Source organism: Melanaphis sacchari, unplaced genomic scaffold (genome assembly GCF_002803265.2).
Source record: "Melanaphis sacchari strain LSU unplaced genomic scaffold, SCAv2.0 Contig42_pilon_pilon, whole genome shotgun sequence".
NCBI classification, from domain to species: domain Eukaryota; kingdom Metazoa; phylum Arthropoda; class Insecta; order Hemiptera; family Aphididae; genus Melanaphis; species Melanaphis sacchari.
Genome location: NW_020271275.1, coordinates 2018277 through 2045745, shown reverse-complemented (window position 1 = coordinate 2045745; position 27469 = coordinate 2018277). Strand labels below are relative to the sequence as shown.

The following is a 27469-nucleotide window of genomic DNA, read 5'->3' as shown; positions in this document are numbered from 1 at the left end:
CAATTTTTAAAATCAAGCATGAATATTTTTTGGTTACTTTACAGTGTGACAGCGTGAACGAAAACCAAAAATGTTTATAATTTGATGATAAGAAACTTAAGTGTTTTCATATCTTGTGATTATATTCCGATTTCTCACGTGGGTACTGAAATAGTGTACCTACCTATACTCTATAGAGTATAGATTATAGTTGATAATTTTTTTATAAACAATTTTTACTCACGGGTTAGTAGTAGTTACTACTTAGTAATTAGTACTTACCTATTCAATATTATTATTCTGAGTTCTATGAAATGTTTTCTGTTAGTGCATAACTGTTGACTGTTCGTAGTTTAGATTTCTATTTTAGATAGAAAGTGAAAACAATCATAATTCGCAATGGAAGACAATATAGTCGTGAAAAAAGTCGAAGGCGGGAGTATCATAAGTCATCCTCCACTGTTTTCTGAAAATGGAAGGTTAGTAAAAATACATAATATTCATACTATATTAATTATTTAACGGTATTTTGTCGATAAATAGATTTGAAATTGTATGTTTGTATGAAATGATATTACCTATTTAATTCACAATTTGGTTTTTATTTGTTATTGAGAAATCAAGTTGTAATTTGTGTAGAATTTGAAAAAAAAATATGATTCTTAACTGTATTTTAAATTTTGATATACCTGATTCCAATCAAATATAATGATGTTTAAGTTTGTCTAAAAACAAATATCAGCTTAATGCTTAATTTTTGGATTTTTTAAGACCACTGGGAAAACAATCTAAAATATAACATTTTTAATGATCAATTAAATATTTAATTTTCTATTTGGAGATGTGCAGCTTTATGAGCTTTTACTGACCCCAAAAAATAATATTGGAAATCTCATAAGTAATTTCCTTTTTATATTTTACTGGTATTAATATATATATATTTTAATTGTATTTCGTTTTTAATTATAATATACCTAATCATTCTTAAGTTTTTATATATTTTAAAAAATAGTTTGATATTCTATCTGTTTATTAAGTTTTAATTATTCAATATTAAATATAGATTCATCTATGTGGGCTGTGGTGCAGATATCAATTGTTTTAGTGTGAGCTCTGGAAAATTAGTTGCCAGCTATACTGCCAATCAAAATTTTGGTAGAATTGTTAACTTATGTTTTCATCCTTCTGATGATAAACTATTGATTGCTATTCACTTGAATGCTGTTATTGTTTTTTGGAATTTGATTGGAACTCATGCTGCCACAATTTTTAAACAACAAGTAATAATATTTAAACTTAATATTTATAATTTCAATAATTGCTAATTATCAAGATTTGTTTTTTTTTTTTTTTTATCAGGAATTAGATCTAAAAAAATATCATATAGTAAATGCAAAATGTTTGTCAAGAACTTATTGCTCTTATGATGTGGATTGTATTATTGTATCATATAAATTACAAGAAACTAATAACAACAATATCAATATTGGTTTATTTTCATTGGAAGAAGGAACACTACTATACAAGTTTGATGAAAAGTAACTGATTGAATTGTCAAAAAAAAAAAAAAATCATATTTAATGCATAATTTTATTTTAGTTCGGAAAATTTACCACATATTTGGTCAATAGGAGGTTTTGAAGATGTACCTTATTTTGCCTTTGCTAATAAAAATATAATATATATTTATAATTTATTGAATTATAAAAAAAATAAGTATGTTAACTACAAATAAGATTATTTAAAAAATATTAAATCAATGTTATTATTAACTAACATTTATCTTAATAGAATTAAATTAGGGTCAGATAGAACAGTAACTGTTGTACAATGCCATCCTAATTCCAATACTCTAGCAATTGGAGATAACACAGGAAGAATTGTTTTGTATTATAATGTAATGCATAAAAATACAAGATCTCAAACTGTTTACCATTGGCATACACTTCCTGTAAATGATGTTATATTTACTAGTAGTGGTAAGATAATAAATATTTTTAACAAAAAAAAAAATATTTGGTGAATTTTATATATTTGATTGCAGGTAACAATTTTTATAGTGGAGGTGCTGAAAATGTGTTGGTCAAATGGTTTTGTGAAAATACAGAAACTAGACATTACTTACCTAGATTATCCGCCAATATTGTTCATTTATCTGTTACAGAAGATAGCCAATATGTTGCTGTGTCCACACAAAGCAATAGTAATGCAAATTAATTAAATATATTATTTAAATAAAGACATCAAAGTATTTATTGTCATTTAATATTTATGTTTTAGGCATTATAATAGTGAACTCACAAAATCGTATACATTCTGTTATACAGACGTTCACTTGGGGAGTGCATGCTTCAAATGTAAATATTTTAATTAAATATTATTTTTAAGATTTATTAATACTTTTAATTTATTTTAGGCTGATGAATTTGAAAAAGTCTTTCCAGCAGGCGTTGCATTCGACAGTCGCTCAAGATCCCTTGTTACAAATGGATTGCCTGGCCACATTCAATTTTTTTCACTCGATCAATCACAATTAGCATTCAATGTTAGTGTTTGTTCTTTTTAAGTCATTGTTTTTTTTTTTAGTAGGCAACTGTAATTCAATTTTCGTTTATGTATTTGAATAGTTGGATATTGTGTGTCAAAATTTTACGACCAGAACAAGAGATCAAGGTGTATTCAATGCTGATGTTTGTTTATTGGCAATAAGTGATGATAGCTCATGGCTAGCTACGGTTGAACGAAGACCAATTGATGATAAATATGTAGTAGATGATGTTCTTAAATTTTGGACTTTTAATGAAAAATTGCAAATGTAATATATTAATACAGTAATATTTGTTATTTAAATTTGTTTTTAAATTAAATTAATATTTTTTTAGCTATAAATTAAATACATACACGAGTTCTGTAGATAGAATTTCAAAATTATGTTTTCGTCCATCAGTAGATTCTGATGGTTTACATATGGTTGCCACATTGCATGAAAATATGTATAAACTTTGGTCTCCATATAATTTATTGGAAGACGAAAAAAGTAAATATGATAATATTTTTTGACATCTTGATTAATGTAGTGAAAATAAATATTGAAATGTAACATAACGTATTAACTAAATTATTAATTGATGAATTTATATTTAATAATTTTTAGATCCAATTAAATCATGGCAACATGAGTATACAAGTAAGCTTTATCATAATCAACCGTTACATGCAATTAGTTTCTCTGAGGACGGTTGTATATTGGCTGCTGCTTTTGGGCCAAGTATAGTTTTAAAAGTTCTTGATGACACAGATGATTTCAAAACGAGTCTTACTCATGGGTTTGAACATATTAGGTAAATTTATTTAATTATTCAAGTTAAATTATTGTTTGTATTTTTTTATTTTACATGATTGGTGGTTAAACATAAAAATTAATTTTTAACTAGAGTAACATCTCCATGCTCATTTTCTCTTGTTTTTTAATCATTATCATTATTATTTTTTTTTTTTTTTCTATAATGTAATAGAGAATAGAGAATAATAGTATAAAAATATCTAACTTTATTAATATTCTAATGTATTGTTAATAAATATTTGTATTTATTTTGATACATATAGATTTTTAGAGTTTGGTAAAAACGCAAGCAGTTGGATGCTTGTTGCTGCATCAAGTACAAGACTTTTGATATGGAATGTGCTTAGTGAGACATTACTTACAACTATTTGGGTTCAAGTTGAAAGATTAATTGCTGATCCAATGTCAGAATATATGGCTATTTTTACTATTGATAATGATTGTTAGTAAACTTAAATTTGCATAAAGTTTCATTCTTAACTACTTAATTGTTTATTTTTAGTGATTGTTTTCACTCCAAATAGCAAGAGTGTAGTGTATAAGAAACAAAAGATATTTGGAAAAAATGACAAAAGCACTTCTATTTTGTGGGCATTATTTGCCCCAAAGTCAGATCATCAGAATGAACAATATTCATCTTGGTTGGATAACTCTACACTGTACATGTTGACCAACCAACAAGTAATTTATTATATTTTATGCTGGAGAATAGATAAATGTACTAATGATTCTAAATTCTTAGGAACTTTTAAAGTTTGAGAAGACTGACACTCTCCAAAACATAATTGAAGCTTTTGTGGATGATAACTTTACTCATCTTACACCTTTAGGACGTATTATTTCTAACAAAGAAATTAGCTATACCACCAGTAATATAAAAAAGATTCCCGAGTTTGAAACACTAATTGATGAAGATAAGTCAGCATTTGAGGTAAGTTAATAATATTATTTACTTATTTAATAAGCTTATACTTGGTAATATTTTTAAATTTTTTTTTCATATACATAGATACTTGAAGAGCCAGCTCATTTAATGTTACCATTAGAGACTCATCTTGAACGTATTTTACTCGCGTGCTTAAAAACATAAGTAAGTTTATTAAATAAAAAAAAAAAAATCATAGTTAAATATTTTATATAATAAGTAATAACTGATTGAATTTGATTTTACAATTATTTCACTATGTAAAAAAAATTTATTATTTGTTATTTAAATCATTTGTATAATGTGACTCTGAAAAATATAATATGTGCATTTAAATTTTGTTATGTCCTGAATAAATAAAATAAATGTAAAATAAATTGAAAAAAATATTGTTATTTACCTATTGTTTTACTAATTTATTATTTCATCTTGAATTCACTTTTTGACATCTTGGGTCTTTCTAATTTTGGAATTTTAACATTGCGCATACGTATAATGAAATAATAAATAATTTCTAAAAAGCTTAAAATGCTTGCTCCAACAAATAATGCAACAGAACCTCCCAATGAAACTGTAAAATACATCTTAATAAATAAATTTTGTAAAATAAAAGCTTAACATTATTTGGGTTTCAGTTTTTGCACATTGTGGAGTTATTTCATGCAATGATTAATTAGATAAACAAATAATTCAATTAATCGTATATTGTATTGTGTGACAATTATATAAATATTATTGAATAGCATATATTTTAAAATGTGTTCAATCATTATTCATTAACGATGAAAGTAATTATATATTTAATGTATACCCGAATCTGTATGAAATGTTTATTTTTTACATCAATTATTTATTTAAATAGTAAAATATGTTTCAAGTTTCATTAGAATGGCTATATTAGCACTAATAATTCTTCATAATGACATAATATAATAAAATAACCTTATAAATTTGATAAACTATATTAATTAAACAATTTTACCTAAGACGTCTAATCTTCCTCTAACGACATTGCGTTTAAGTCGCTCTGCTGGTAATCGGTCCATCATTAATTGTATAATCGATTCATTTTCATTAGTTCTATAAAATGAAATAATTTAGTATTTATTTATTTTTTATTTTTTTTTTTTTAAATTTTTAATCAAACTTACACAAATGATTCAACTGTTATGACATTTATTTCAGCTTCAATACAAGAAGGTACACATTGACATTCTAAACCTGGAAGCTTACTTAACTTTTTTTTTAATACTAATAATTCTGTTTCATGTGTATTTAAACATATAAGTCCATTTATATCGCAATGTTCACTTTCTTCTATAAAAATTTCATATTGTTTTGTGAATTATAATTATTATTATATATATTTTTTTAATGTTTTTAGGAAGACATACTACTATTAGGCATTAAATGGGAAGTACAATTACACATATCTAGTTGCTTTTGACGACGGCAATTTACAATGCAAGAACTATAACTGTATTTTGAATTGACAGCTAGGTAATTCTCTAATGGAAATCTGCATCTAAACTTGTGTAAAAATATTGTAGCATGATTATCACATTTAATTTAACTAACAAATCATTAAATTTAATTATATTTTATTATGAATAAATTAAGATAGTTTATAACATCAATCTATTTTTTGTACTAGTTTTATTTATTTATAAACTTTGAATGTAATAAAATGTAGGTTTATTATTAGTTTTTCAAATATTTATAAATAATTGTTAGTGATTTAATATTTTGATCACAAAAAAAAATGTTCTTCTCACCTGCGCTGTGAAATGCCAACATATTTGACTTCATCTTCATTTTCAATGTCTTTAATAACAAACTTATATTGTTTAAATATACCTGCCATGGATTGTAAAGTGTCAGAAGTTATTGTATTATAATATGGTACGTCTACTACTGAATGAATAAAAACCTATGTACAATATACATGTTATAGAATAAGACAGTTTTGAAATACATAAAGGTGATGTAAATCACCTGTTAAGTATTTACTACAACTGAGATTCACAAAACTCTTACTAATACCAGAAATGCTTATGTCATATGTTGTAGAGATTTAATAATAATTATTATTAAAGCTCTATATTTTTAAATCTTATAAATATAATGTAAAATTTAAAGTACAAAGTTTTAGACAAAAATTTTGCTGGTTTGATCAGTGTAGGATTGGCATAATATAAATTGGAATCACCTGACTAGGAGATGACAATTTTATGAGTAAATTGCTCGGACCTGTTTCACGATTTGAATACATGTTAATGAAATCATCAGAATCTGGCCTATATAAATAAATTTGTATATTAAGAATTAAAAAATTGTAATGCTAAGTAATTTTTTTTTTTTTTTTTAATTACATGTTTACATGACCATATTATTATGTGTATACTAACGATTCGTTTTCCATTGTAAGTGTGTAACAAATTCCTAGTTCTGTTTCAGTACGAACAAAATGCTTACAACAATCAAAGTCACGGACGTCATTCCAAGTGCAATTTAAAAACACTTCATCGCAAGTACTTCTTGCCTGAATAAAAATTGAATACATGTATTTTATTATCTATTCAAAATATCTATAGGTATTATATGATATTATAATTTCTGTTTAATTATTCAAGTGCAAATAGTTAGTTAAAACGAACGACCACTCACAGACATGGCTATTTTATTGAAATTATTTTTCGGGCAATTATATTGTCCAGTCTTACAAAATTCATTAATATAATAGGACTTTCCGTTGAAGTAAATTATCTCTTTTACAATCTCGTCCAAGTTGAAATTCCTATTGTTACCAAATATCCTAAACACGATATCAATAATTATGTTAAATAAAATGATTAGGTACAGCGGCAAGTACTTGACTTGGGGCCATCCAAATTGAGTACTTCAACTACATTTTCAGGTATTTTATCACATTTTAGGTACATTTTTTGGATTAGGCCGCATAAAGTGGTACCTATTTTATTTAGGAGTCTTATTTCTATAAATTTATAATATATTGGTTTGTAATAAAATATTTGAGGGTGTAATAATGATAATGTTGAGAGAGGGGAGATAAAGTCTGGTTATAATAGTTACCTATACTAATTAGCTAGGGAGTAGCTTAAAGTTATGCATTATTATAATAATAGTCCTCTACTGTTTTACATTTCCAAGTCAAGCACCAACAACTTATTCATTATAAATTATAATAATAAATTATATATTATATACTTATTGACTACCACTGTATATATCTATCATAATATGATACAATAATAATAAATAATCATTGGTGTTTAGTATGAAAATTAAAATCTATTTAACTTGTTTGCCAATTTCTGAATCTTGGCAACGTTGTTTATTTCGCATACGCTGACTGCCGGAAAAGTCGTTTGAAACTCCAAGGAGCTGGTTTCCACCACGAAACTAATAGCGTTCGTCTGATACGCTTCCCAGGAGTTCATCATTAACAAAGCGGAACCAAACCAACTCAGAGTACAGCAAATAAACCAAAACAACCTATTTACAATAAAATTCGGTTATTTTATGATAAGAATAGAAGTATTTGTATTAATAATAGATGATAACCATTAAAACTTCTATTAGTAGTAGAAAAATGATTCTCAATAAAAAAAAAGTTTATAGATACCATTACCTATTCCTAAAAAACATTTTTAAAATTGTAAGAATTTTAATATTTTAAAAATGTTTAATAATTTTAATAAATTCAATATTAAATGGAAAAATGAGCGTGATTTATCTTTTACAATGTAAAATTTATGATAGAAAAACGATATAAATCATTAATTTCTTTTTTATTCGTTTACACATAGGTATTTATTTACTTAAATTTTTGAATAAAGATACTGTTAAAAAATTAAAAGTAAAACATAAAGCCAAAATCTAATTGAAAGAAAAAAATTATTGTTGAAAAATTATTTACGTATATTTACGTACCTACCTAAAGTACCAATAGATAATAATTTGGATTTTATAATTATTAACGTTTCTATTGACTCATAACATTATTACATAGTATGTAGTATATACTATGTACTCAATAACTCAATAATACTAATTAATATATCAATTAAATCTTAAAATTGATCTGAAATATTTCTATTCAGTTTTAAGGACATAAGATTATTTATTTCTACTTGTACAATTTACTTCTTTTACAACTTTAGGCTTTAACCCCTGATAAATAAAATAAACATTGAACCTATACCCGTTACCCGTAGATCATAGCGTGCATTTATACTCACCTTTCTGTCCAATGACACTTGACGTCGCTTACATAGTGAAGACCGTGTATAGTCGATTGATCGGCGAATTCTTTTAACATCATTATTCTTATTTTCCTATAAATCTATGATGTATTGTGCCAGAACACTTTTTTTGTTACTTATGGGGTGTGGTTTATAGATTCATTACGGTTTACGCTCGGTACGAGCGACACTTCATGTATAATATCTATAATATAATACGATCTCAGTTTATTAATGTCAATCCACTCGATTTGATGTCATCGAAATGATATTATTATTGAAAAAAAATGTTAATTCGATAGGGTCCCGTAGATACGATCTTTATTAAATATGCAAATTGTCCGGGTAAACCAGACCAATAATTTTCACGGTTCTATACCTAATAATAACAGTAATTCGAGTTTGAAAAATAGTCACGCTAAAAAAAGAAGGAAAAATGATAATATAATATGTGAATTATGCGATAATAGATAATTATTAAGTTTCATGACATGTAGCCATGTAGGTTCCTTATCGTATTGTTTATTAGTTATTACATGTTATTATTAAAATACTATGACGGTGGTTATACACTTCTACAATATTATGTATTTATGTATAATATGTACCTACAATATTCAATAAATCTAAAAATTCATTTTTTAGCTATCAGTGCCATAATTCCACTCTTGAATAAAATTACTAGGAAATTGCTATTTTTGATTTGTAATTTTTTTAAATTATTCGTTAGTTATTATTTATTACATTTTATTGTAGTGGTCAGATTTTATAAGCATTATAAAATCATAAAATATGTTCTTAAAAGTGCGCGTTTATGCATCATACAACTATACAAGTATGTATGGTAAAATATGCTGGTAAAAAACAATGTTTTACTAAAAAAAAAATTATGATTTTTATTTTTAATAAATATAAAGCAAGTTATAGCGATGTTTATAAATTCTTCATTTATTAATATATATATATATATATATAATTGTTAATTTCTGAAAAAATAGATTAACAATTATAGTAAAATACAGAACAAAAATAATATGCTACTTTTAACTTAATATATAGATATAAGTAGATTTTTTCATATTTTTTACATCTACTGAATGGCTTTATTAAAATTTATATATATTTTTTAAATTTTATACATATAGACTTTATTCAAATTAAAATATAGTATAATATGCCATAAAAACATCAAATATTATCTTAAAATTATAAAATATACTATAAAAATGTTGAAATCTACTTCTGAAAAATACTCGTTCAAAACTAAAATTTAATACATTGTTATTTTCTGAAAAACATTTTTCTTCTTAAAAAAAAAAATATTTATAAAAACGATAATACTTTTTTAGAAAATAATATTGTATTTCAAAAATAATTATGGTGTATGTTATATTACTAGTGTACCTACTACTGTTGTTTATACAATTAAAACGATTTTTTTATGATATTATTGTACTATCTGATTTAGTTTTATCTATAGTTATTCATAAAAACACTTTTAAAAGGAATAATAGAGATAAAGTAGCTCCTAACATCCCTGATTTCACAAATTTATTTAGGGGGGGTTATTGGGCTACGCCCCTCCCCCTTCAAAATAAATGTTTTTAGTTGAACCTTTAATGCAAGAACACTATAAATAATATAATACCCATAGCTAGTAATATACTTTATTCTTTCATATACCGTGCACCTAAAGAGCATATACACAATTCGAAATATTCAACAACGAACTATTAAATTATATAATAATAAATCATCTTTAATATAGATACACATTCGTCGGTTTCTACATAGTCATGACCATTTGTGCGTAATATTTCTCGACTCTATACAAAATGTATTATATTAAACATGTTTTTGTGTTAAAAAAAAATAATAAAAATAAAAAACGCACTGTAATAACGCGACTCGAAGGGGCTGTCGGTTGTAGCAGTGAGTAAATATACCAATTAAATAAACATAATATATTTTTATTTTATAGTTATACATACAATAACTTACCTAAACGTGTATAATAATACTCACGATAACTATATTATGCACATGAGTACGTGTACTTAGTGCCCCCCCGGTGAACTTTCTCCCAGACTTATAAATTTTATATTCACATATGTACCTATTATACCTACTATTATATGCCTGTAGTCTGTACATTGTACACATTATAAAACAAACAGTTTGTTTACAATCTCGTTATGATAAGTATATATATTATATATATATATATTGTGTTCGAAAGAAAATGTTTTGTTATAGGTATTCGTTGTTATAATTATATTAATGAATCTCTGGATAATTGGATCGGTAAAATTAACATTGAAAAACAAATAAAATAATATCGGTTTACGAATATCTACTCACTCAAAAAAACATTAAATGTTTATATTAACTATATCAATATATTATAATATATAAAGTTGAGTTATTACTCATTATACTTATTTTATCATGTGACTATGTGAGTTAGGAAATAAATATCTGTTATAAGACGTGTCAATAATTATTATGATTTATACTATTTATAGAATTAATAATAATCAAAGAAAAAAAATCATTCACCAATTAATGTTTTTTTTTTCATTGAAAAATAGATTCTTTTTTATGCACAATATTTTAAAGGGTTATTATTATATATTTTGGTAAATACCTAATCAAAAATAAACAACATCATAAAAACGTCTGGGATACATTATATTTATTTATGTTATATATTGTGTGTGTGTGTGTGTGTGTGTGTATTATACTTAAATATAAAAGTGTTTGGATACATATACAAATACAATGATCCATTGTTAATTTTTATAAAAAAAATGTGCGTTTCTTAAACACTAAATACACATAGCTTCTATGTACGTCGACTGATTTCAAAACATGTGAGAATGAACTTTTGTGCATGTAATATATTATTATATAATATTTGATGTATAAACACAAACATTTTGTGAAGTTTATAAAAAAAAAACCCTTATGGCTTATAATAATTATCAAGCCACAAGTTTTATCAAAAAAATTCAGAAAATTACCGTTATATTATATTTTTGAACGAAGAAAAATATATATATTGATATAGGACCGATTGGCTTGTAATTCATATTACCTGTGGGCTGTGACACATACTAAGATATAAATCCGCTTTAATGAGATTTAAAGTTTTCAATTTGTCAGTCGTTCTTCGTATAACAAACATTTCTAACGAACACAAGTTACTAAAATTCTGGTAACATAGTTTTTCAAAATAATGCGGCGCGCCTCTGTCGCGTTGACACGCTCATGGACCAGTGACGGCCGGACGGTTTCTCGAGGACTTTGAATGTCTCCGGTACTTGATCGTCGTAAGACGTACCGAAATTATAAAACTACATTACTACCAAATTTCCGTAGAGACACTGACGGACAATTTTCGCACACGGTGTATACGTTATGACGACTGTCTGCCGCGGCGTCTACTTTCGGTTTCGACGGTAGTCGTTACTGTCCTAGTATTGGCATTCCAGGTGCCATCAGTCGAGTTTGACTCCACTCTGAGTCATCTCAGGCCGAAGAGTGTCAAACATAACAATAAGCCGCAAAGGCGGTTCAGACAATTCGATGACTGGTTGCAGCGATCATAAGATTACAACGGGTCTGAGAAAGCCCGGCGAGTAGTATTCGCAGTATTTGTAAGAGTCACAAGCCGAAGAATTAGTAAATCGTATGTCCGTACGTGGATGGAAGTTTTATTTGTTGTGATGTGGGTGACAGTGAAAACAGTTCAGTAATCTATCTGTCCGTAACAAGGCGAGCTGTTACTGCCAAGACGACACATCGATTCATTAAACGGATGAATGAAAAACAGGTCACTGTGGAAAGACGGTCGAATATGATGGAACTCATGATATCGAATCGGTTAATGGGTAATCCTCAAGACTGTCGTTTATTCTGGCCGTCATGGCCCATCGCAATTTAATAGAAAAAAAAATAATAAGAGCAACAATGAAGAAGAATTTGGTTATGTCACGTAATTAGTCAGAAAAATAAAAGTTGTATTCAGCATAAAAACATATGTTTGTCAAAAATCAACGATTAAAGATAGTGTAAAAGAAGTATTGAATAATTTTCTGAAATAATGAGTGTCTTACATTAAATGGATCACTCTATATAAATACTATAAATATATCATAAAATATGCTTATTGATATTATAATCCGACAGGCCGTTTTTGGTCATAATCGCTTTTTGTATGCACTATGCAGTGATTTATCATTGAATTAAAATTTAACTCATTACAGTGACTTAATGATAAAATGCATTTGACATGTATCGTAGAGAAGTTATTTGCATTTCTCCTTTTTAATAATTTTTTTTTTTTATAGCTCTAGAGTTTTAAATAAATACATTTTACAATGTAACCTTACTTTTTGGTGAATAGGCAATACAATGCTCGTTTAAACATAACATTTTGCATGTGCAGAAGACGGCGAAAAAGATTGATTTTATTAATTTGAGTAAAATACTCGTATATAAAATACTGCGAAAAATAAACTATAAACAATAAATATACTTACCTGCCTCGTTCTCCGTGCCGAGTATTTATCTACAAATAAGTATTTAACTAAACTAAAAATTAATTTTTTCATAAGTAAAATGTATTATCTATTTTTATTCGTATGGTGTATAAGATAGGGACGAGTTGTTTTCACACAGAATAACGCAATCTCATTTTCAAATAATTTTTTTGCACAGGAAAATATTATTATTATTATTATTATTATTCGTTGAGTTATGTGTGTTCGTTTAAATCCAAATACATAATATGAAAATATCGAAAGACGTGATATTTATGTACCTACATTGTACGTTATATGAGGGTTATATGCATAAAATAATATAAAACGCCCGCAAAAACGAAAAAAAATTATATACCGTCTGATAATTTATTGCAAGGAATCATTAGATAGATTTAATTTAATTTTTTCTCCATAACCAACACATTTTACCTTATCTTCTAAACCGATATTGTTTATACTTGAACTCTGCATAATCGATACTCCAACTCAGTGACCTTACATACGATAAATAAATTGTACTAAAATTTCGAATAGTATACGAGATCGCCGATTGCGTATAATAATTAATATTATAACCGAAACGGAAAAAAAATATTTACAAAATTACACCACAATGAGATGGACCCGTATATTCGTTCAACATTTTGAAGGAGGAAACCTCCTCTACCCATTACGAACAAGAATCAAAAAAATTAACTTGTGACGTCCGCTTTGCTGCTTCGTATTATTGTTGTTGTTACAGTGACGATTTTTGTTGAACTTCGAACACAAACAATCGTATACAAAATTAAGGTAACACTGCGACATTGAAAAATGGCAAATTTCGACGTCTAGAATTTCTACTCCGGGATACATCTCCGGAGTCCGGGACTCTCGCAAGTTGTCGTCATAAATCAAAATATTGTTTATTGTTACGGTCAATTAGTAATTATAATAACATTATGTTCGAAACGACGGAAAATCAAAATCAAACGAGCAATCCATCGTTGGGTGACGCGGGGGGAGAGGGGGGGGAACGTTTAATATTATTTTGGATGTGCGCTCTGTCGGTACGCATCGTCGTCGCTGCCGTCTTCAGTCATTGGTGTGCCGGCGTCCGTAGAGTAGGAGAACACGCGCGTATCACACGTCCCGTGTTCCCGGTACCGCGGCGAACAGCCCGCCAGTTTTTACTCGTGTGTTGCATCGCGCGCCAAAATTCAATATATTATTATAATAATAATCGAGCGTTTAATTATAAACCGTAACCGCGTGCGCCGTGCGTGGATCGTCACCGTCGTAATTATTTATTTTTTTATTAAAATCGTAAATAATATTATTAAATCGCGTTTTTATTCGAGGTGTCCGTGATCGCATTAGAGGTCGGTGAAATTTTTTTTTTAATCGTTTTACACCCTCGCCGGACGGCGGTTCTCATTCGTATTTATAAACTCGTGAAAAGTGCAAGATCAAAGTCTCATCTCGTCCACCGTGATCGTTGTCTTCCTACCCTATCTACAGAGTAAGTCAACATTTATATTAATATAAATAAGTATATTCGGATATAATTGATTCGCGTGTTATTCGACTTAATTTACGTTAATTTTTGTCAAAACCACGCATTATACGAGCATAAATAACATTTATTATTTTTTTAATCGATGTGGCTAAAATCTACACGTAATTTAAACTTTCACAAAATGTATAGGCTTTTTTAAATCAATACAAATATGGATTTGCAAACCTATTTATTTATCCGATTTATAAGAAAAATATATTAAAATTGTCATGTGCTACGTACCTACTATTTATTTTGTCCGTATTTTTAATAGATATCTATAATTTATATTATTTAGTTGTAAGGAATTGGTACCAAATTTTTTTAAATCTACAATTTTATTATTTTTCAAAAACTCATGTACCTATTTATAATATGGATGGAAAAAAAGTTAAATAAAACAAAAAAATTATTTTAATAGAAATTATGAAAATAAAACTTATATTAAATATTTTTAATTGACATATTATTATAGTAGAATATTATAGAATTATTAATTGCTAGTTGATACATTAAATATAAATATAATATTTTGTTTTCTTAAAATATTTGGTTTATTTTTTTTGAATCGTCAATAAACACAGAAATACGAATTTCTAATACAGTTATTATTTATCAATTTAATGCATTATAATTATTAATTAATGTCTACTGTAGACAATCTACACAAATTATTTTTGTAGTTGTATCTTCTATCACAAAAAAATCAAGAAAATTTGAATAATTTATGCCTACATAATAAAAAACAATTAAAAATCAATAATTATAAAAATATAAAAAGAAATTGCTTCTTTTGTTTATAATTTGACTTAGAAGTTTAGAACTGATAAGTATATGTACATTGTAACAACATGTGTACTGTGTACGTTATTTGACATATTCGTTTAAATATTCTCTGTGTATTTTTATTATTTACGGGTTTGTTACAAGGATATTATCATATCCAAATGTGCACCAAAATATTATATAATATTATATCGTAATTTAGTCAAAAAAAGTTAGTCAGTAAAAAAAAATTCTGTGGGCGGTTTCTTTTAATTTATATGGGTTATTCGTCATCCGTCACATAAAATCTCGGATTTTATGTACCTGTAACAACCTTGCACCTCATCGTGCTCCGTCACGGGATGAAGTCATTTTCTCGGCGTCGATTATTGTTTGTAGGTACGCCGCGGCAGGCGCCTTAATCGCAGACAATTACGACAAGACGTTTTTGGTTGATATTCTAATCATTGGTCGAAAAATTACATTTAGAGATATATACTGTATAATATAATGGTTTATTTACGTCTTCGAGACCAAAAACCGAATGTAAAAGTATTATAATAATATATATATAAAGATAACTACTATATATATAATACACATTTAACGAGACGATTATTTTACACAATGTGTCATATAGATATGGAATTCGATCTATGATAATTTAATAAATAGGTAGTAATCCATTTCTTATCACCACGATGGATACGAATAATCGTGTGCAAAATTTGCAAATAATAATTCAAAAAATAATTCCACACCTCAATAATACTGGTTAAAGCATTAGTCATATTATAATTTTATTATGTAGGTATACTCATCGTATTCATCCCAAATGATGATAGGTCCCCGGGTGGTGATCAGAATTGATTTGAATATAATACATACTAATCTAATATAAATAAAAGGTACGTTATCGCTGCTATTATACCGTATAATAGTCATAACTCATTAGTCATACGGAAGACTACGTGAACGGAAATGCGTAGTTATAAATATAGATACCCACGTGTAAAATTATAACGCTGACCGACTTTTTTCCGGAAATTATTCAACGCCCAGCACACGCATTTCCTATTTTCTTGTGCATAGCCTACAATCGTTTTATTTTTTGCACGGAACTCCTATTAAACAATTCGTTCTATGTTCGACCTTTTTTTTTACAATTTCATATCTTTCGATTATCACTTAAAATAGTTCAAACTTCGTAAATCGTGTAATTAAAACCTATTTTTAGTCATTTTTCCATTTATTGTAAATATTTAACTGTTCTTCATTAGAAAATTATAGTTTTTATTTTTTTTTTAATAAAACATTTTGAATAAACTATGAAACGTGATACATTTTTCATACGAAATAGCCAATAGGTATATACTATTATTAACCTTTAGTTTGGCCAAAAATTTAAGATTACATTTTTGTTAAAAACTTTGTCAACTTGTCAAGTTGATTATTTCTATTAGATTTACTCATTTTAAATTTTTGAAGTATTGTGTAAATGAGATGTATATCTAATAAGTAGATGATATGATCTGTATAATGATAAAATATTAAATAGTTTTAATTCATTAATGATATAAATTGTTTATAAATCATATTTTCTAAATATCTGTACTATTGAAATAATTTTTTAATGGGTTTTTCTGTAAGTGCCTAGTGGGTTTGTCATCTTTGCCATAAAATTGATGTTTGAATAGATCATTGGTATAAATAGGTTAGTGCGCACTCCTACGTTAATGTAACTAATTCTGTACTATTAAATAGTTACTAATTTGATGTTATTAAGTATCATATATTTTCAATAAATAATAGGTAATATTCCTACACTTTTAATCTAATTATATTATTTAGTTAAATGAATCAGTTAAATAAGAAATTCTTTAGAAAAGTTTTTTTGAACTAAAAATTAAGTTTACGTATACATGCTGATTTTTTTAATATGAAAACATGTGCATACTAACTATGAAAGAATTATAAAAATAATTAACAAGTTATGTTGGAATAAAATATTCATGACTTCATGCAAAAGGACATTATAATTTTTAAGCAATATAAAATTAATGTAATTTTATCTTTAGCTCACATATAAAACTTTGACTGTGCCAAATTTTAATATTCACTGTGTAATTATTATAAGAATTTATTATAAAAATTTCAATAAGTTACCATTACTTACATTATTTAGTAATCTTCGATAAAATTCAAATAAATACAAGAACGTCGTGTATTTTCATGTTCTCTTTTGATTGTTTAATAGATATTTATACATTATACTGTAAATCAGTTATGTATTAGTCTTATAAAATATAATCTATAATAGGTGAAAAATCATGCAATTCTTAAAAAACATGAATAATTTTAAAAATTAAACTTAAATACAAGTAACTGGACATACATATTATTTATAAATTAATCAACTAGCCATGGCGCAAATTAACTATGTCTACCTACTTATTATAATTTTTATTTTTATTAATCATGTAGATTGTATATTATACATCCTGTTGTCCTGTATATAGTATTATTTTGTAATTATTCATTATTATAAATAGATATACATAACAAGATACTTGTTGAGCGTATGTACCAATAACTAGCTATTAATAATGAGAAATTCAAACATAAATATGTTTATAATATAATTATCTGACTACTTACATTTTTAATTTCAAAACAACTTTGTTTTACTCCAGTTAGTTAAAATATTCTTAACATTCTTGTACTAATAAAAAACAGAATGATGATTAACGTTTAGAAAATTTGTAAACATTACACAGCTAAATAATATAATATAATGTAGTGTCGCAGTATAATACATAGTCACATACAAATATCGAGTGTGGAGAAATACTCGACCTCGCGCTCCGCGTCTACGCCGCATGTGCGCCGGATAGGCCCACTGATCGGGGTAATATTGTGTTGGTCACGATTAGGTCAAATGTTAAGTATGGAGCTTCTTATCGAGTCCATCGCCCGCTTACGGTCGTTTGGATACATACAGGTACCTAAAAAATCTCAAATTGATTTATTGTCACTTGTATATTACTACTAACAGTCGGTATGCTCGAGTAATTCAATCCGTGTTTGAGATAGTAGTTGTGGTGATGGGCGAATAGAATATTGCCACTGAAAATATAAAATATTGCAGTTTGTTCAATTGTTATTTAAGTATGCGACATCCATAATTTTCGATTTACTGATAAATTGGTACACGGCGATCAATACGATATTCTAATAACATGACTAAATACACTCTTAAATTGCTATTATAATTTAAAATATTTGTATAAATAAGAATATGCGCGATAATATTACTGTTATAATACAAATAATATAATATTACGTTTATGACTGATAAAAATAAAGCGAAGATGTATTAAAATTGTTAAATATCTTCTACGTTTTCGGTCTGACGTATTTTTACTTACTTACCCATCTATTTCACAGACGTTTTATAAGGTTTGTTGATCGATAATGTATCACTTTAATCGAATAAAAACGTTATGAGTTGCCTACCTACGTTAGTATTTTTGTAGACTAAAATGTTTTATTTTTATTTTAGACTTTTAATGTTTAGTTGGTATATATAGTATACATATTTAGTGCCATTAATTGCTTTATATTTAACAAAAAAAAGTAAAACACTGTTCTATTCGGTTGTGTAATTTTCTGAACCATTAAATTGTTGATTATAATAATAACAATAATAATTCAACGACGATCCGAGTTCTGGCGTCTAAAAGAATTTGATGTCTACAAAAAAATGAACGCATTGCACACCCAAGTGGGCGCACACATGTCAACAGCTGTAATATCACACCTGTCTCGTTTTTGAATTTAATTTTAATAATAGATTATTCATTTAAATATTCAATAATAATAATAATGATTATATGACTGGCGTATTAACTCTATTATTTTATAACAATATTTTCTTTTATCATATTTTTCTTTATGAGATATAGTTCCAACTGTCAAGGTTTCATAAAATCAACTGAACAGTATACATATGTATTAGTTTTCAATCGTTAATATGGATCATAACGTCTAGGTTTAGTATCTTGCATAGGGTTCTATTTGTTGTATTCCAAGACTTCATCCGTGGACAGGTTGAGTCACGTTTTAAATTTAGATTTTTGCGAAATGGACGTATGCCAAACAGAGTAGTGCTTGGCCAAAATGACCAAACCGCACAAATAATCATGAATGAAATATAAGCCTATCCAATAGGAGTCGTAGATATATCTTGAAATGTCAATTGAACAAGAAGCCGTATATAGTTGATAACAAATGTTTAAGAATCGTGCTGGATAAGTGTCGTGTTCTTGGAAAAACGAATGGCCTTGAAGGCTTTAGAAAAAGTGTTCATATACAATATATAAAGTATAAATCGAATAAATTATAAATAACATAATTACAAATTAAATTATACCGTAAAAATTATAAGTCGTTATACCTGCAAATCATAATGGTAGGTACATATAATATCATGAAAACTTGAACTTTTTAATATTTTATTTATAGCACAAATTTGTATAGTTATATCGTTATATGTTATTTAGTTTCGACGCAACTTTAAAAATTTATAAAAATAACCATTAGTACTAAGAATTTGTATTGAATACCGAACGTACAAATCCCATACATGGCGTTAGACATATTTTTGTAATTGAGTGTGTGGGAAGTACACCTACAGTGGAGTATGTTCAATGTAGAGCTATTATAACAAATATAAGATATAGCATGATATAGAGACAAAAAGCACACATAAGAATATAAATAATCAAGATTTAGGTGTACTAATTTGTGTTATGCACATGAAAATATTATTTTAAATATAATTGGTATATATAATATATTTAGTAGAATATGCACTCAAATATAGGCGGAAGTTTTAAATAAGTGAATCACGGGGTGTACACTTATGTTGTATTTTTGTTATCTGTATACTTGACGTTACTCGTACATGAAATATTATTTTAATCGTTAAAATAAAATTACGAAATTATAAAATAGCGCTAAAAGTGGCCAATGGAAAGATCGATAGTTTGTAATTTTGCTGTTAAACACGAACTATAACATCATGGGTAAGCTGTAGGAGAAAGTGATCGATTTAGAAAAATTGTGACGCGTTAGTACCTAAGTATAGGTATCAAATTATTCCGCGAAAGTCGTACATTTGATTTATTGTTATATACTATACCCGTTGTGTGAATATAAAAATATTGTAAATGATTTATTTTATAACAATAATCAATAGTACTTATACTTACCGATGTGTTTATGTATACATGCATAGGGCATAGCCGGTGTATAAATAAAACGTATGATAATCTAACGACGCGCGCGATATTGCAATAAGCAATAAAATAATGCGTTATCCGCTGTAAATCTCAATCCGGATAGTTGTCTATCGATTCGCGTGAACTTATAATATGCAAACGTGAAACCGGAGTGTCTGTCTATTTTTTCAGAATACATACATATATACATATAATAATATATATTATTGTGTATAATATTATAATACCTATACCTATACCTGGATACTCGCGCTGCGGCTTGTCACGCACCGTCGTCCTCGTTGTCGTCGTCGTCGTATTACCCGTTATACGCGAATGCGTACACGTACTTACCCGACGTCGCAGATCACAACCGTGTAGTACCTATACTATGATAATATTTATATACCAACACGATATTTCATTATTATTATTATTATATATATTTTTTTAATTTTTTTTACTATTATTTATCATTATTGTTGTTATTATTATGCACGAATCGGTCGACGTTCGAGCAGCAGTCCCTGTCAGAGGATGTCCGGGGGTAAAGGCGAAGGCTGCTGCAACCGTAAGCTCCGAGTGTATTAGGTCTATGGCAGCAAAACATTCATACACATACACACACACATACACACATACATACAGATAGAGATAGCTCGATAACGATCGCTTTACATGGCCCGTGGGAATGAAACGCTCACTTCTTCGGTAAATATGGAAATATTGTGCGCCGCTGCCTTACACACGTTTTCGCGAGATGCCTAACGGATATAATTTTTCTCGATCGACTGCCGGCGATCTCTGTCACGTAAAACGTGTTTTACAAGCCACATATATAATATTAATATAATATATCCTCATCTTCCTTAGCACGGCGACCGCGGCTGTCGCGCACGCGCCCCCACAGCCCGTCGGAGGTTTTGTTTTTGTAACGAGCTCTGGTCGTAGAATAATAGTATTAAAATATTATCATAGGATGAGTGTGCGTATTACAATACATTGTACTTATGCACTTTATATTCTTGTAATGATATTGTCGACGTGTGTGTTATTTGATACACATTAAAATATGCATCATAATAATATTATATTATAATAACTATGTCGTATGTGACAGTTTGACCTCAGAGATAGTCTTAGGATTTTTTCACGGGCGAACGGAAATATAAAATTTGTTACTTGAACTCATGTAATATTTCTATATATATATATATACATTAAACACCTATTATTAAAAAACTAGATTTAATTTTTTGAGGAGCATGGTTTTTATTTTTATAAGCCCACCGGGGGATATGACCCTCTATGTACCACATATCCCATATCGGCCATACCCCTCACTTCTAACTGTAGATCCGCCGTCACTGTATGACGTATGCATTAATGCTTGTTGATCCATATATGGATATTTATGTATAATTTATAAAGATGTAATTTTTATCTGAACTGTCATAACAAGTGATTTCCTGCAGTATAAATGACATAGGTTTAGAATATAAGTATATTATTATTATTATGATGATGACGTACGAGTTTGTGTGGTTTTCGACCACTAGACGTAACTGCAGTATATGTTTATAAAAATTATATTATTAATTATTATACACATATTGACTGATGGATGTACAGTTTTAAGTGTATAGATATTCGACGTGGGATGACGATGACGATTCGTTATGCACTGTCGTTGTGGATTAAACGCTCAAAAATAAGTCCTAATAATTCATTTTTATGTACGTTAGAAATCAACAGAATATATATTAAGTTCATACGTGATACAGGTTCAAAATAATGAAAAATGAAAATGATTTCAATTTTTAATTAAAATAGTTGAAAAAGTAACTATGACTTATTTTCTTGAACAGTCACATTTATACAACACTTATTATTCTACCTATACCTACACCCAATACATGACTTAAAAACACTGTTGATCCGTTTATGATTATAATCTGTACACATTCTCAAGAGTCAAAGTTATTTTATTTCTTCTATCTATTGCAGTATCTTCACATAAATGCATCGAATGCATATTCATTACTTGATTGGAAATTATATGTTTTCTGTCGTTTTCATTACTGCCACACTTAACTATGACATATAATATATAAATATATAATGCTTATAACAACCATAACATTATAATAATAACAATGATAATCATATTTGTGGGGCACTTTCAATAATCTTTCTTTTCCATTCAAACAGAAAGCAACTCTTTTTCTTTGTATCGATGAATTGATATTATCTCAAATAACAAGGTTATTATACAATTAATGCATGTAATAATATCAATATTTAAGATTTAATTTGTATGATATAAAGTTTCTAAGTATTTGATTGATATACGTCATTTGTAATAATTATCGTTAAACAGTTGTACGTTTAGAAAACTAAATCGCATTACTGAATGTAAATAATATGCGAAATAGAATATATTTATTCAAATTGAGATTTTAATTTTTTCGATAAATATTTATTTTAGTTTGTGATCTGTGCGTATTGATGTGTTTGGTGATAAATGCGAACTCTCGCAAACCAGACAGAAATCGTGAGTGCCGTGTAAATCGTACAAGTATACATGCGTGTCGTCTGCAAGCGTTATTGTATTTGTTCATTTTTAAATAACTACCTACTATTTCACACCATATACAGAGATAGACATCTTACTATTACGCATGAATTTACAACAATACTATGTTATAATAATAAATATGTATATATATTAAATGTGTATTTTTATAATCTTAATTTATCGGTTTTTTATTTTACAATTGTTTTCAGGGTTCAAATGACAGGCGCGTGTATATTATGACCACTAGAAGAGCATAGCTAATCGAGATGACTCCGCCGTCATCACGTCCCTTACCTACTATACTGGTGGTTGCATTGTACTGCAGCGCAGTGTTTGGCTTCAATGTGGACGTTAAAAATTGCATCAGACATCGGGGGCCCGAAGGGTCTATGTTTGGGTTCAGTGTAGCTCAGCATAAAGAGCGCGGTCGGTCATGGTAAGTTATTTTTAAATTTAATTCGACTTCGTACATGACTTGTCAATAGTATATCGTACGATATTATATTATGATATTTAAATATCTTAATTTAATCTATATGACCTATTGAGGGGGAGGTACGTTATTCGAAGTGATTAAATTATTTTTATCTTCTCAAGTTTAATAATATACAACTGTTTTTTTTCTATAATTGTATTGACATTTAAAATTAACAACTGCACTCATACAATAGGACGTACATATTATTATATATAGTATATAAGTATTACATTTTCTATAGGGCATTAAGTGACATTTTGTTCGCGGTTTATTAATCCGAGACCTTTAATGGTCTTGACAGCGTAAAAATAATAAATACAATAAAATATTTTTTTTTAACATTACACAGGATGAAATTTAATTTATATTATAAGTTATTTTACGTGATTAAATATCTACGACTCTATATAATATGTAGGTTACTAACCTACTCGTAACGATAACACGTTATTTTTTATATAAGGCTTCAGAGTACCTTTACATATGCGCGTTCCTGCGATGCACTGATCGAGTAAACAAAAACATATATTTCCACGGTACTTAATATTTATGCTATAACATAATATAATGCATTATATTGTAGTTATCATTTTCATATAAATATTAGTATAAACAATGTAAATTAAACATTTCATAATGTAGGTACATTATGATGTTGCCGCAAGCTATATAGGATCTAATGAAATTAATTAATTTGACGTTAATATCATGTTATAACTTTAAAATTATAATACATTTATTATACGTATACTGTTATAGATTATATATTTATTCTTATTAAAATTAAATTTAAAAACTGCGTTATTTTATTGTGAGTAAAATGCATTTATCTGAATACGTTCAGTTTTTATTTAAGATGAAAAAAAAAATGACTAATTAGAAGTATATAATTAAAAAAATGTATATTTATATGTTAAACATATATAATATATGAATAACTCGTTTTAAGAAATTTTCACGCTTCTCATATTATACGCGGTTCAAAGTTGTGTACTAATGAGAGATGCCAATTTTCAGACATGAATTTAGACCACGGCTGTGTGCGGGCAACAGCAAAGAAAACAGATTCTTTTTAAAAAAAAAAATACTTTACAAAATAACCACCCATATTTCTTCATTAAATAATTTCAATAAACAATTTAATTTATTTAAATATGCCATGAGTGTAAGACGTAACACAACACCGTTCTATCTGCTGAAATTCAGTCCTGCCAATTTGATGTTATTAGTTCTGAATTATGATTATGGTTCCGCTGTTTATTGATTGGATAGAATAAAATAGTCATCACTGTCGTCTGAAATCCCCTCAGATATGTACTATCGTCTATCATTAAGTCCAAACTACTATATACGTGCGTCCGTAATTTCAACTAAGTGGCAAGCTCCATTAGTTCAGAAAACCGTTGTCATTTCAATTGACATTTGACACTATCGTATTAAATATATATATAATATATATATTGACACATTACGAATGACTTGCAATTATATAGACGCTTTTATTTTACTATTATACTATATTGTTCATTATTATGATACCCACGATACTTGTCCGTATGGAGCTTGTGTAACGTATAATGGCGGTTTTTATTCATTTTTTTTTATAATATCATTGTTCAATTGTAAAGAAGCCGTTTTCAACTGTACCACTTAAATAATATTATGGATACGACTCGGTACATCTCGCCAACGTCTTTTGTTTCCGTTCTAACGTCGCCGGATGAATATTTATTATAATTGAACACACTGGACTCATGTCAATGGGCTATATAATGTATTTTATCATTTATGCATATTATAGTAAAGAGGGAGTATACATAATATACACGTTGATATTATATATATTTATATTTACAATTGAATTACATTAAATGAATATGTATGTATACGATATAGGTATTTAAAATAATTATTGATACTTGATAGATATCGATTAAAGTGATGCTAAATTTTATGAAAATTAGACATCTATTATAAAACTGTTCAACTAAAAACATTTTAGAAGATAATAATGAAATATATGATTGTATACTTAGATTCTTAAATAAAACGAAAAAGCATTATTTTTTAATGCTTTCTATTTACAATATTTTTGGATTAAAACACCGTTATAAACAATAAAATACTAATCTAAAGTCAATAAACAGTCTGATTTAGAAAGTTAACCCCTATGCACTATAAGTACAATGGCTATTGACAAAATGTACTGGAAGAAAAATATAAATAGTAGCTGAAAGTAAGTTTAGTATTTTTTTTCAAGAGCATTTAAATGGTATACAATAATATTTGATCAAAATGATTTTACGACTAAAATAATGAACAATAAAATGGGTATGTAGCTTAATTATTTCTGAAATGATAAACAGATTTATATTCTTTTATAGGTAATTTAGTTTTCTTATCAATCGATATTTTTTATTATACCTTTTATATTTATACTATAGCTTCAAGTAATGTAAAATATATTTAAATTCGTAGTTTTTATTTGGTCATAATAGGGATTTTTCTATTACAATTTATAGTTTTTAACTCTATACTATAATGATGTTGCGTAACTTGAATATTATGTAAACTGCATGTAAATTATTCTTTATTCATATAAACCAAACCCTTAAGCATTTTACTTCCGTTTTGACATTATTATTCTTCATTATTGTTTTTACCATTAACAAACAGCCCTATGGTATGTATGGTGTTAAGTAAACATTATACATCGACGGTAGGAACACTAAATATATCACTTAAATTTAAATAATTTTTTTAAACTTTTATTTGTTTAAAATTTAAATAAGTATTTTTTTTTAACTGTAAATAAAAATCTTGTCGTGATGGATGTGACTTTGAGATATAAAATACTACTACACAACGCTTGGTTCTTACGCAACAGACACAATGTTGTTTCTGACCAAAAGAAAATATTATTAGTTACTATAGATAGTTTGTGTTTATTTTCAATAAGGTTTTCTAAACATAACATATAATGCTAAAATCTATAACAATATTTCAAATTTATATATGTATATACATATAGTTTAGATTATAGAACTAACAGATGTCAGATAGGTACCATTATAATATATTAATAAAAATATTGACTCGCTTTAACATACCTATATAACAATAAACAAACGTTTATAAATTGATATAGTAAATTAAACAAAATCCAATTTGATAATTTATTTATTTTTTTTATAATTATATAATGTTATACTTAATAAAATATACTATATTTCAAATTATAAAATTTATTTTTTAAAATTATAATTAATAATTAAATGTAATGATATACTATATTTATAATATATAAGCAAAAGTAAATCATTATTTAAAAATGTATTATCAACTAATGTATATCAATATTTATAAACATTTAGTTACACATACATAATGCATTAATACATATAGTAGCATTGTATAAGTAACCACAACTAATATAAACCAACAGGTACTTTAAAGGTGCGGGTTGCCAGTGTACTGAGTCAAACGTTTAATTTTAGCATTGCTGAATATGTTTTTATCCTTGACATGGACTCACAAGAGTTAATGATATTTAACTAAAAGTTATAAAATGTTTTTTTAAACTAATAGAAGTCAGATGTTTATTAGCCACCTCGTGAAGCTACCCATTCTTTTATTTGTTTGTATATATCTCTTCGAATCATTAGCCAGTAAAATTCCACAGACAGATGCTGGTCCATATTATATTATTCTCATCCATCACCGTCTCTGATTGAAACATATAAAACTAGGGAGAACCCATTAGCGTATAG

General features: G+C 27.3%; 4 protein-coding genes across 6 annotated transcripts in view; 2 read left to right on the top strand and 2 right to left on the bottom strand.

The window, feature by feature from the left end:
* The first annotated feature begins 146 nt into the window (after window positions 1-146).
* On the top strand, window positions 147-5837 carry LOC112597509 (WD repeat-containing protein 75). The gene is made up of 16 exons (XM_025343582.1): window positions 147-458; window positions 1043-1259; window positions 1339-1517; window positions 1579-1695; window positions 1771-1958; window positions 2024-2182; window positions 2260-2336; window positions 2396-2524; window positions 2607-2794; window positions 2862-3016; window positions 3134-3320; window positions 3586-3764; window positions 3825-4003; window positions 4065-4253; window positions 4332-4412; window positions 5632-5837. The coding sequence occupies exons 1-15, from the start codon at window positions 379-381 to the stop codon at window positions 4410-4412; spliced, it is 2304 nt and encodes a 767-aa protein (XP_025199367.1). The 5' UTR covers window positions 147-378; the 3' UTR covers window positions 5632-5837.
* On the bottom strand, window positions 4654-5618 carry LOC112597513 (sodium channel protein Nach-like). 2 transcript variants are annotated; one of them, XM_025343586.1, is made up of 3 exons: window positions 5399-5618; window positions 5230-5327; window positions 4654-4818 (listed from the first exon to the last, which is right to left on the bottom strand). In XM_025343586.1, the coding sequence occupies exons 2-3, from the start codon at window positions 5294-5296 to the stop codon at window positions 4667-4669; spliced, it is 219 nt and encodes a 72-aa protein (XP_025199371.1). In that variant the 5' UTR covers window positions 5297-5327; window positions 5399-5618; the 3' UTR covers window positions 4654-4666. The 2 variants fall into 2 exon arrangements, with proteins under 2 accessions (XP_025199371.1, XP_025199372.1); XM_025343587.1 differs by having other exon boundaries at window positions 5230-5618.
* A 109-nt stretch (window positions 5838-5946) lies between the features above and the next one.
* Window positions 5947-8733, bottom strand: LOC112597598. The gene is made up of 6 exons (XM_025343709.1): window positions 8510-8733; window positions 7569-7763; window positions 6915-7062; window positions 6656-6789; window positions 6457-6544; window positions 5947-6177 (listed from the first exon to the last, which is right to left on the bottom strand). The coding sequence occupies exons 1-6, from the start codon at window positions 8590-8592 to the stop codon at window positions 6019-6021; spliced, it is 807 nt and encodes a 268-aa protein (XP_025199494.1). The 5' UTR covers window positions 8593-8733; the 3' UTR covers window positions 5947-6018.
* A 5403-nt stretch (window positions 8734-14136) lies between these two features.
* LOC112597620 (integrin alpha-PS2) overlaps window positions 14137-27469 on the top strand; it is a 72116-nt gene continuing 58783 nt past the window's right edge. For both annotated transcript variants that reach the window (XM_025343735.1, XM_025343734.1), the window contains exons 1-2: window positions 14137-14560; window positions 23431-23657. In XM_025343735.1, the coding sequence (XP_025199520.1) occupies window positions 23488-23657 (170 nt within the window). In that variant the 5' untranslated portion in view covers window positions 14137-14560; window positions 23431-23487. The remainder of the gene's footprint in view (window positions 14561-23430; window positions 23658-27469) is intronic.